At 35.4% G+C, this 10,677-nt stretch overlaps 1 protein-coding gene across 1 annotated transcript in view; it reads left to right on the top strand.

The window, feature by feature from the left end:
- Positions 1-10,677, top strand: part of WDR7 (WD repeat domain 7) — a 356,864-nt gene that overhangs the window by 45,044 nt on the left and 301,143 nt on the right. The window contains exons 8-12 of the mRNA XM_012804318.2: positions 3,079-3,224; positions 3,582-3,684; positions 5,679-5,820; positions 6,049-6,297; positions 7,095-7,315. Of these exons, the coding sequence (XP_012659772.1) occupies positions 3,079-3,224; positions 3,582-3,684; positions 5,679-5,820; positions 6,049-6,297; positions 7,095-7,315 (861 nt within the window). The remainder of the gene's footprint in view (positions 1-3,078; positions 3,225-3,581; positions 3,685-5,678; positions 5,821-6,048; positions 6,298-7,094; positions 7,316-10,677) is intronic.

The following is a 10,677-nucleotide window of genomic DNA, read 5'->3' as shown; positions in this document are numbered from 1 at the left end:
CAGTGGGGTGGCGTGGCTGAGTTACACTGCAGGAGTCTGACAGAGGTGGGACCAGTGGGGTGGCGTGGCTGAGTTACACTGCAGGAGTCTGCCTATAGCAGCTGCTTTGTCGCCTCACAGTTCACAGAGTCGACTGGGTCACTGAGCCTCTGAGACAGGCAGCTGGGCCAAACAGTGGAAGGACTGGCTAGGGAGGAAGCATCTTTTTTTTTGGCCGGGGCTGGGTTTGAACCTGCCACCTCCAGCATATGGGGCCTGCGTCCTACCCTGTTGAGCCACAGGCGCCGCCCCAGGGAGGAAGCATCTTAACCTTATCCTTGTCACTGTTACTATTTTAGAATAAGATTAGAGAGGAAAAGCTAGCAGCTACTTTGTTAGAACAGGCTCCAAGGGCTCCATCCTTGGTCTTAATATTTAAAATATATGCAAATAGTAATAAAAGTGCAAGAAGATAGGGTGAAAGGCTTGTCTCTGCTCTCCTTCCCCCCTTGGTACTTTCCTTTCTCCCAGAGGGGGGACCTCGTACCAGTTTCTTGTGTGCCTTGTATAACCATTTTGTAGTAATGCAAGTAGCCTTTTATTTTTTGTTTTTTAAAAGCATATACAAGAATGAAAAGGCCACCCAGATAGCAAGGGAAGATGGTTATAATATACACATATGCTGATGAAGTATTGTTTAGTATTTATTAAAAAACCATACAAATCAAGAAGACAAATACATCCCGTTAGGAAAAATGGACAAAAATATTTCATAAAAGAAGAAAGCCAGCTGGCCAGTAAGGTGCTTAGTTCCAGTAATCATCACCAAAACCGCCGAGATAGTGCTATAACCCACCAGAATGACGTTTTTAGATATTTATTGTTGTAAAGAAGTTTTCATATAGTCAAATTATCTTCTTTAATTTATGGTTTCTAAAACAATTGTGATGTATTTTAAAAGAGCTTACCATAAGCTGAAATTTAAAAAAAATTTTTACTTTTCCCTTTTGTATTGTTTTATCTTTATAGCTTTGAATCTTTAATCTAGGATTTGTTGTTTTTATTCAAGTAGACACCCAATTCTCAATATCATTTGTTGAATAATTCATTTGTTGTTGTGCCTTGATAATATACTATATTCTTACATTATTGGAATCTATTTTCAAACTTCTTGATTCATCTATCCCAGGTTCTCAACCTTCCTAATGATGTGACCCTTAAATACAAGTCCTGTGGGTCACGACCCACAGGTTGAGAACCGCTGGTCTATCCATTCATGAATTAATATTGTATTTTGTATTGTTTTAACTTCTATAGCTTTAATTCTTTTTAATAGATGATAGGACTGGAGGGCAGGTCTCCATTCTTTCTTGGACTTTGCTTGGCTATTACTGTAGTGCTAATGTTATATACTCTTAAATATTATAACAAATCATGTTGAATTCAGCCAGATTTTGTTCTCACTTCAAGGCTCTACACAAGCAACTTCATTGTTTCCTTTAAAGAAAAATAAAATAAAAACTGAGCCATTGAGGAATGAGGAATTACAGGGGAGGAATGAGGAGATTTCCTGGGGAGTATAGGATGGACTTTGATCAAATATTGAAAGTAGTAGGAAAAATAATTCTGCTAGGAATTACTAATATAAGACTGGTTTTTTTGTTGTTTTTTTTTTTTGACCGGGGCTGGGTTTGAACCCACCACCTCTGGCATATGGGGCTGGCACCCTACTCCTTTGAGCCATAGGCACTGTTCCTAAGACTGGGTTTTTAGTCCTAGCTTTATCACTTACTGGACACATGACCTTGAGCAGTAGATAAAATCCTTCTTTGTGTCTGTTTCCTGTCCCTTGAACAGAGTAGTAATACCTGTCTATCTATCTTCTGCAGTGAGTCAGAAGGTCATGTAAGATAATGACTGTAAAGGAGCTTTGTAAACTTTGATGTGCCTTACAAATGGAAGGCCTGATAAGGTCATTAACTTTTGTTGCTGGTGGAATTAGAGGGAGTAGGCCAGGCACTGTGGTTCATACCAGTAATCTCAGTACTTTGGAAGGCCAGAAATTAATTTTAAAAAAATTAGCCAAATGTAGTAGTGCTTGCTGGTAGTACTAGCTCCTCAGGGGGCTCAGTCAGGAGATTCATTTGAGCCTAGTTCGAAGTCGCAGTATGCTATGATTGCACCACTGAACTCCAGCCTAGGAGACAGAGTAAAACTCTGTCTCTCAAAAAAAAAGAAAAAAAATTTTAGGGACTTGACTTTTGCATATGAGAAATATCAAATAGTAAAAGTGAGTCTGTTAACTTCTGTTATAATATTTTCGAACCTTGATGAAATGGAGTAAAGCAAAGTAATTCCCTTATTAATGGGTAGTTCCTTTGATGTCAGAGTTTATTGTCAGACATGTTCCTGGACATAGAAATAGAACAGGACAGAAAAGCCTGAATTCCAGAACTAGATTCTCTACTACTTACTTACCATTCTTTGATAGAGAACTTCTTCCCTCTGGAGAAGAAAGTCTAAGGATTGCTGTCCCTGTGTGGAGGAGCACTCTAGCCTCACTTGTCACTGTCTGTTTATAGAGAGGTTGCTCACAGCTGGGGCCAGGCTGTGTTTTCCTTATTTGAGGTGACCATGCCCAAGCCTCACTGACAAACTATCTTCATTTGAGGCAGCAAACTTTAAAAGCCTGATTTGGGGTGTGGTGGCTCCCGGCTGTAATCCTAGCACTCTGGGAGGCCGAGGTGGGTGAATTGCCTGAGGCTACAGGTTAGGCACCAGCCTGAGCCTCAGAGTCTCTAAAAATAGCCAGGCATTATGGCAGGCGCCTTGTAGTCCCAGCTACTTAGAAGGCTGAAGCAAGAAAAACGCTTAAGCCCAAGAGTTTGAGGTTGCTGTGAGCTGTGATGTCATAGCATTCTACTGAGGTTGACAAAGTGAGACTCTGTCTCCAATTAAAAAAAAAAGTGTGTGTGTGTATATATGTATTTGGCTAAATATATTTCCACAAATATATATATTTTTTTATAATTTGAAATGTGACTATCTCACTTAAATTACAACAACATGGAATGAATTGTGCATTCTTATTCTTCGTAGGTATTTGATGCTGGAGACTATTCCTTGTTGTGTTCGGGTCCTAGTGAAAATGGACAGACATGGACTGGAGGGGACTTTGTGTCAGCAGATAAAGTGATCATTTGGACTGAAAATGGACAAAGTTATATTTACAAGCTACCTGCCAGGTATGCGATAAATAATAAGTTAGGGTTTTGATCAAAAACAAAAAATTCAGAATTTGGGATGAAATTATGAAAATATATATATAGTGTAAATGTTTAATTTAGATAAAAACTTCCAAACTTATTAAATTAAATTTGTACGTCCAATTTAACTTCTAAGTGCAAAAATTAGTTGGCTTTTTATTTGAAGGAGGATGTTTTTATAACATTATTACATATTGCATGTTAAATATGTTTTAATATTAATCTTTAGCACTAAAAACACCTTTTTTGGTCATTGTCAAAAAACTTGGTCACAGGGAACAATAAAATATATGATGTCAGTATTTTAATTAGATGTTGTATTTTTCCCATTTTCAGTTGCCTTCCAGCGAGTGATTCATTCCGCAGTGACGTGGGAAAGGCAGTTGAAAATTTAATCCCCCCGGTACAATATAGCCTGTTGGCTCGAAAAGATAAAGAGGTAAAATTCTCCAGGTATCATTTATAATCAATGGCTATAACTGAAAAATTTCACAGCTATATTTATTCATGTCTTTTGGTAGGTAAACATTTGAAAGATTCAGTACAATTCAAGGCATTGTGTTAGATATTATGAAACATTTTGATATGGTCAATTATAAGCACATTTCAGAACTTAGTTAAAAACATATTTGATACCTTTAAAAGTAGCATTCTCCTTTCTCAAAGAGTACTAGTGAGCATATGCTGACTGCATGCTGGGATCGACTTGTTAGCAACATTCCTGTTGGTGGTTTAAAATTTATTTTATACACTCTCCAGCCATTATAAACATAGTGACATATGTAATTTTACCAAGGCAAAGACAATTACGTAATAATGCTGACTTAAAATAGTTTGTTAGTTGAATAGACATTGCAGTATCTCTCCCAAATCACGTACCAATTTAAATCATTCGATGTTAGGAATGAAGGATAAAATATTTTTTCTCTATAAAAACAAAAATTTTTTTTCATTTCTGTAAACCTGCTTAAAATACATTTAATGTTGAAGTGTGAGAGCACCTGTTACTGGGTTTTTAACTCTGGATCAGTAAAGAAGTGCTTTGGTTTTGAGAGTAAAGTTTTCTTTACTGATGTTCCAGTTTTCCACATCTTTATTGTTCTGAATGTTGCGTCCCATCTTTCTGTGGAGGAACGCTGAAAGGAGGAGAATTGTTTTCATGAATATTTTGAATACACAGAACTTACACGTCAGTGCACAGTTGAGATCCTCATAGTCTGCCCTTTATTCTCTTCACTTAAACTCCCACTTACCTGCCCTTCAACTTAGAGAGTCACTTCCAGTTAACCTAAGCAATAATGACTTATATAAAAAAAAAAAATGAAACAAAACAAAAAGCATGCATGTCATTTTTCTCTACATATCAGCTCCCTGACACATTTTAAATTTAAAAATATATGCTATGTGGGGTGAGCTATATTGAAAGGTAGAATACTGGTTATTACAGCTGTTTATTGTATTTATTTTTTATTATATCAGATAAATATGAGGGTGCAGTTAGTTTACGTAATTTGTGTTCGTCAAAGTCCAAGTTGTAGTTGACCCTTTCACGCAGTGGATGTGCTGTGTACCCTTACATTGTGTACGTTGGGTGAGAGCACCCCAGTACCCCTCCCATTACTGTAGTAGTTGTGCAAAATCTCCCTTCGATAATTTTTAGACTTTATGTAAAATCAAACAGTTGATTATGCTTTATATATAGTTTCTATTGGCTGGCTGTTCATGAGACAACTAATACCAAATTCAGTAAGTAGATTATTTATTCACTGTAATTGTCAAAACTGAAATCTATTTATTACTGCTTTTCGGGCTAAGATTCTATGCTTAAATATTTCAGTATTAGTGAATTAATCCTGTAAATTTAATATTAGGAGTCCACTACTATTTACTATTTTTATTTTATTTATTTATTTATATTTATTTTTTTGAGATAGTCTCACTTTGAAGCCCTCAGTAGAGTGCAGTGACTGTCACAGCTCACAGCAACCTCCAGCTCTTAGGCGTAGGTGATTCTCTTGCCTCAGCCTCCTGAGTAGCTGGGACTACAGGCGCCTGCCACAATGCCTGGCTATTTTTTGTTGCAGTTTGGCCGGGGCCGGGTTTGAGCCTTCTACCCTTGGTATGTGGGGCCGGTGCCCTATTCACTGAGCCACAGAGAAAAAGTATAAATATTAATTTTAGGGAAAGACTATAAATATAATTTTTGTTTCTTTGAATGTTTAACATACTTGATTTGAGCATTAGTTTACATGTATGTATGTTAATACTATTAAAATGTTGAATAATCATACTATAAACACATTTTCAATTTGCCTACTATGCCTACTTAGGCAAGTTACCTATTATCCTTATTTGAAAAAACATTAATGTGTGAGAAATTTTGATTAGAATTATAGCTAAAGATATGTGAATACTTTTTTTTTTTTTTGGCAGTTGCTAATTTGTCCTCCCGTTACTCGGTTCTTCTATGGATGCAAGGAATATTCTCATAAATTATTAATTCAGGGCGATTCTTCTGGAAGATTGAATATTTGGGACATATCAGACACACCTGATACACAGGGAGGTGATGAAGGTAAGACAGTGAAGTGTAGCAATCCCTTAATTCTTTTAATTTCACATCTTAAATACTAAGAACTGAATCACAAATTCATAACGTACATATGTCGTTTTCTTCTAAGAATTATATTTGATTACAGTTTTCATTGTTGACCTATTAGTGAATTAACCAACATTATTTTAATGTTTTAAATTTTTTTTTAACATGCACCAATGTTTTCTTTTATACAAACAAAACCTGCAGAGTTGAAAATGACAACTTCTATTAGTTTACAAGAGGCATTTGATAAACTGATTCCTCGTCCTGCTGGAATTATAGATCAGTTGAGTGTGATTCCCAACAGCAGTGAACCTCTTAAAGTAACCGCAAGTGTGTACATACCAGCACACGGAAGACTTGTTTGTGGCCGTGAGGATGGAAGCATAGTTATTGTACCTGCCACGCAGACGGCCATAGTACAGCTGTTGCAAGGGGAACACATGCTCAGAAGAGGTGAGCAAAGATCTACACCAAAGACCAGAGATCTATGTGTCTAAAGTGTTGCGAGAACTCTGTAACTCTGATAATGTATCTACTAGTTGTTTTTTACAAGTAAAATGAAGCAGTGCAGTTGTAAGTGTGCTATGTAGTTGATAGAGCTTAATGTGCAAATAATAAAATATCCAGTGCCATGGATTTAAAATATCCGGGGAATTAATGCCATGTAATGATTATAGATAAAAAAAGTACCCAGTTTTATTTCTTGCTATATGCAAATATGAATAGTTCCACCTGTTATTAGTTATTGCAATGATTAACTGCATGATTACTATGTTACCAGTAATACTGATAGTCTTCTAAAACAGTGCCACTAGTAGAAATTTAATACGGATCATATATGTAACCAAATATATAATTTTCTAACAGCCATGTTAAAAAGGGAAATGAAGCAAGTGAAATTAACTATAATAATACATACCCTATAACACAAATAGCAAAACTTTTCCTTTCAGCTTGTAATCAGTATGAAAATTAATAATGGAATACTTTGCATTTTTTGAACTAAGTCTTTAAAATTTCAAGACTTTAAAAGTTGTAGCAAATAAGAGTCTGGAATAGCCCCATTTCAAATGTTCAGTAGTCTTGTATGGCTAGCAGCTACTGTATTGGACGGAGTAGATTTAGAAGATAAAATGGAAAGCCTTTCTTTGATAAATTATAGCTATTCTGCAAATTCATGTTTGCTTTTACTTGTTGAAACTTGCTAAGTCTTTAATTTTTCTATTTTAAATCCCAAACGTCGTTCGCAGGTTGGCCACCTCACAGAACGCTCCGTGGTCATCGGAACAAAGTCACGTGTTTGCTGTATCCTCATCAGGTCTCCCCTCGGTATGATCAAAGATATCTGATATCTGGAGGTGTGGATTTTTCGGTCATAATTTGGGACATATTTTCTGGAGAAATGAAACACATCTTCTGTGTTCATGGTGGCGAGATTACTCAACTTCTAGTTCCACCTGAAAACTGTAGTGTAAGTTGATTTATCTAAAAGATTATTTGACCTTGGTAGGGCCAGGTTATGCTGTTGTCTGGCCTGTATGTGGAATCTAGAGTACCTTAAAGAAAATGTAACAATTATTAACAAAACTCGTTCAATTTTAAAACTTTATTAATAGTCACGTATTTAGGCATAGTTACGATCACTTACTATTGGACCCATAGAAATAGAAGATGGATTAGTGTCTTTTTCCCGTTATTAGTTCCCAAGTGGTACAGCTTGTTACTGAAATGGGGCGCAGTTTAGAAAATGTTTAGTGAATGAAGTTTCAATTATATGTTTTAAAATAATTTAAATATCTCCAGAGACTTGCTACAATGTCATTATTTTTGGTCCATCTAAGTGAAAGTACAATGAATGTATACTTTGATAAAGGCACAATACTTTTCAATACTTGGCAATAGAGGTTGTTGAAATAAAAAATTTTAGGGTGGTGCCTGTGGCTTAGTGAGTAGGCCCCGTATACCAAGGGTGGTGGGTTTGAACTAGTCCCTGGCCAAACTGCAACAAAAAAATAGCCGGGTGTTGTGGTGGGTGCCTGTAGTCCCAGCTACTCGGGAGGCTGAGGCAAGAAAATCACCCATGCCCAGGAGTTGGAGGTTGCTGTCAGCTGTGATGCTATGGCACTCTACCAAGGGTGACAAAGTGAGACACTATCTCTAAAAAAAAATTATTGTGACAAGGGAGAGAAAGCGTAACAGTTACTGATCACGATTTTGGAAAATTTTGTAACATACTTTTGTGGAAATAGATTGCTTTGTGATGTGTTGTAAGTTAGGCCACAGTGTCAAAGAAATAACTAATCCTTTTAGAAACATGAAATTTTAGGAGGGCTTAGGATTGGTAACTGATGGGTCTAAGTATTTCTTTTACTGTCTTTAATCATGGCATTTTTTCATATGATTAGCTACCTTCGTGTGCAAAATCTAAGACTCAACACACGTGTATTCACACACTAACACAGTGTCTTCTCATACACACATTGCATGCTCACCATAATCCATTCAGTGTCACCCATTTTGGTCTTCTGAAATTGAAAACAGTCTTTCTTATGTATCACAAGATGTCTCGTTTTGAAATACAAGAGATTTTCCTTGGCTTTTTTGCTTCCTTAATGCTCTGATTAATATATTTATCAGCCATGTCTTGCCAGTGGTATATATTTTGTTTGATTTGATATTGGTGGCTTTGAAGAAAATTTTAGTACTAATGTCTCTCATTATTTTTCCTGCCAAAAATTCAGGTCCTTAATTTTTTCCCTTCTTTTTTATTCCTTTATTTATCTTTCCTCCAATTTGGTTGTTTCTCATCTTAATCAATGTGAAAAATTGCTGTGTACTTATGGAAATAACTAAAATTTTATGTCACATTTTAGCAAAGCTGATATCACTATGATTACACTCATAAGTTAAAAGTGTTGTTACAACCCCTCTCCTAAATTTCTTTTTATGGTGGTTACATCCTAGAGTGAGACATGAGAATTTTCATCTCGGAGTGCACATTTGGTGAATTATCTAATATTTTAATGCCAAAATTGATTATTTAAATAATTCTTTACCAATTTAGAACAAGAATTTCTGATTTGATTGACATTTATTTTTTAATTTGAATTTAAGTTTTTCAACAGAGCATCTCACTCTGTTGCCCTAGGCTAGAGTGCCGTGGTGTCAGCCTATGTCACAGCAACCTCAGACTTCTGGGTTCAAGCAATCCTCCCACTGCAGATTCCTGAGGAGCTGGGACTACAGGCATATGCTACCATGCCCGGCTCATTTCTCTGTTATTTTGAGAGACAGGGTCTCCCTGTTGCTCAGGCTAATCTCAAACATCTGAGAGCTCAAGTGATCCTCCCACTTTGCCCACCCAGAGTGCTAGAATTACAGGTGTGAGCTGTCCCTCTTGGGTGCTATTTTTCGTTTTTTAAAGGAATTTAATTTTATATTATTTTCTAAAAGAGTAAAAGGTTATTTAGGAAAAATTCTTTGAAATTAGATTTCAATTCATTGACTAGTCTGGTTAACTTGATATGTTACTTGATAGAGATTATTTTAAAGAATTGAAAGGTAAGAAAATTAAAACTTTTCTTAAAGTTACTCTTTGAAAAATCAAACATTGAAATAATTTAGTATTGTGTAGTGCCAAAAGGTTATTTGGAACATTTGAGAAAGGTTTTTTGAGATTATTTACTCTGTGTTAAGTAATATGTTTAAGTGTTTCAAGAAATACAAACTTATGATTTTTAGAAGGAGGCAAGTATTTAAGTAAGCCTGCTGCAGAGAAGATTATAGAGAGCAAAGGAGAGGTACTGAGGGTATTTTGGTGGATGATGGCGGGAACATACCATAAATGTTCAGAGACATTAGGAGCTTTGGTTAAGTACCCAAGACGCTGTGAGATTTGAATAACTGTATATTGACTTTGTGAGGGGTACTGGAATTTGGGGTTTTGAGATCTCTAATATTAGGTTATCTGCCCAATTTCCTAGTCTTTAAAATTATAGAATATAGAGGAAAAAATATTCAGACTGAGTTTCTCTTTTCTTTTTGGTGATATGGTTTCATAATTAAAAATGTGTTATAGATGCATATGAAAAAAACAAAATGAAACATTTATTTGAAGTGGAACTGTTCACTTGAGGAGTAAATACATTGTATAGTATAAGATAAAGTCGTATACTATTTTTGTCATTCCTAGTTGTGTTTGTTTTCAAATGAGGGTTTAGGGCCTTATGTATTGCTATTAAGATGTGATAATGTTTATCAAATTTAGCAGGATTCAGATTTAAAGTGGAAACTTTATATTATTAGTAAATTAGATTGCCACTTCAAATATTCATATAGAAGACTTTTTAGAAAGATCTTAAAACAGCTAAAATTTTAACTGGCTTATTAAATTTTTATCTGTACTTAGACTATTTACTGTATTTAAGACATATTTTACAAACAGGGAGTGAGGTACATAGTGTAAACGGCAAAAGGTCTTAAACGTTACTAGTGAAAAGCAAATCTCCCTGTCCCTCCTGTTCTCCAGCTCTGTGCTTCCCTTACCCTGACTGCAATATCTTATTCATTCTTAGAGATTTTCTATGCTATAATATTTTAATACTTTAGAACTATACAATTTTAATTGTCTTACTCTACTAAGAAATGTAAGCGATAAGAAATATTTTTTATAATAAACCAGGCATGTGATTGATATGAATGAAAACTCAGAAATTAAAAAGAATGCCAGTGACACAGTGTAGTATTTCTTATTTATAGAATTGTAGTGATGTCTTTCTTGTATGGAGCTATCTATATTTTCTCAGCTGATTTTCTTTTCTTTTTTTTTTTTTT

This window comes from Otolemur garnettii, unplaced genomic scaffold (genome assembly GCF_000181295.1).
Source record: "Otolemur garnettii isolate 467f Iridium unplaced genomic scaffold, OtoGar3 scaffold00027, whole genome shotgun sequence".
Classification (NCBI taxonomy): Eukaryota; Metazoa; Chordata; class Mammalia; order Primates; family Galagidae; genus Otolemur; species Otolemur garnettii.
Note: the sequence above shows the minus strand (reverse complement) of the source record. Positions and strands in the feature narration are given on the sequence as shown.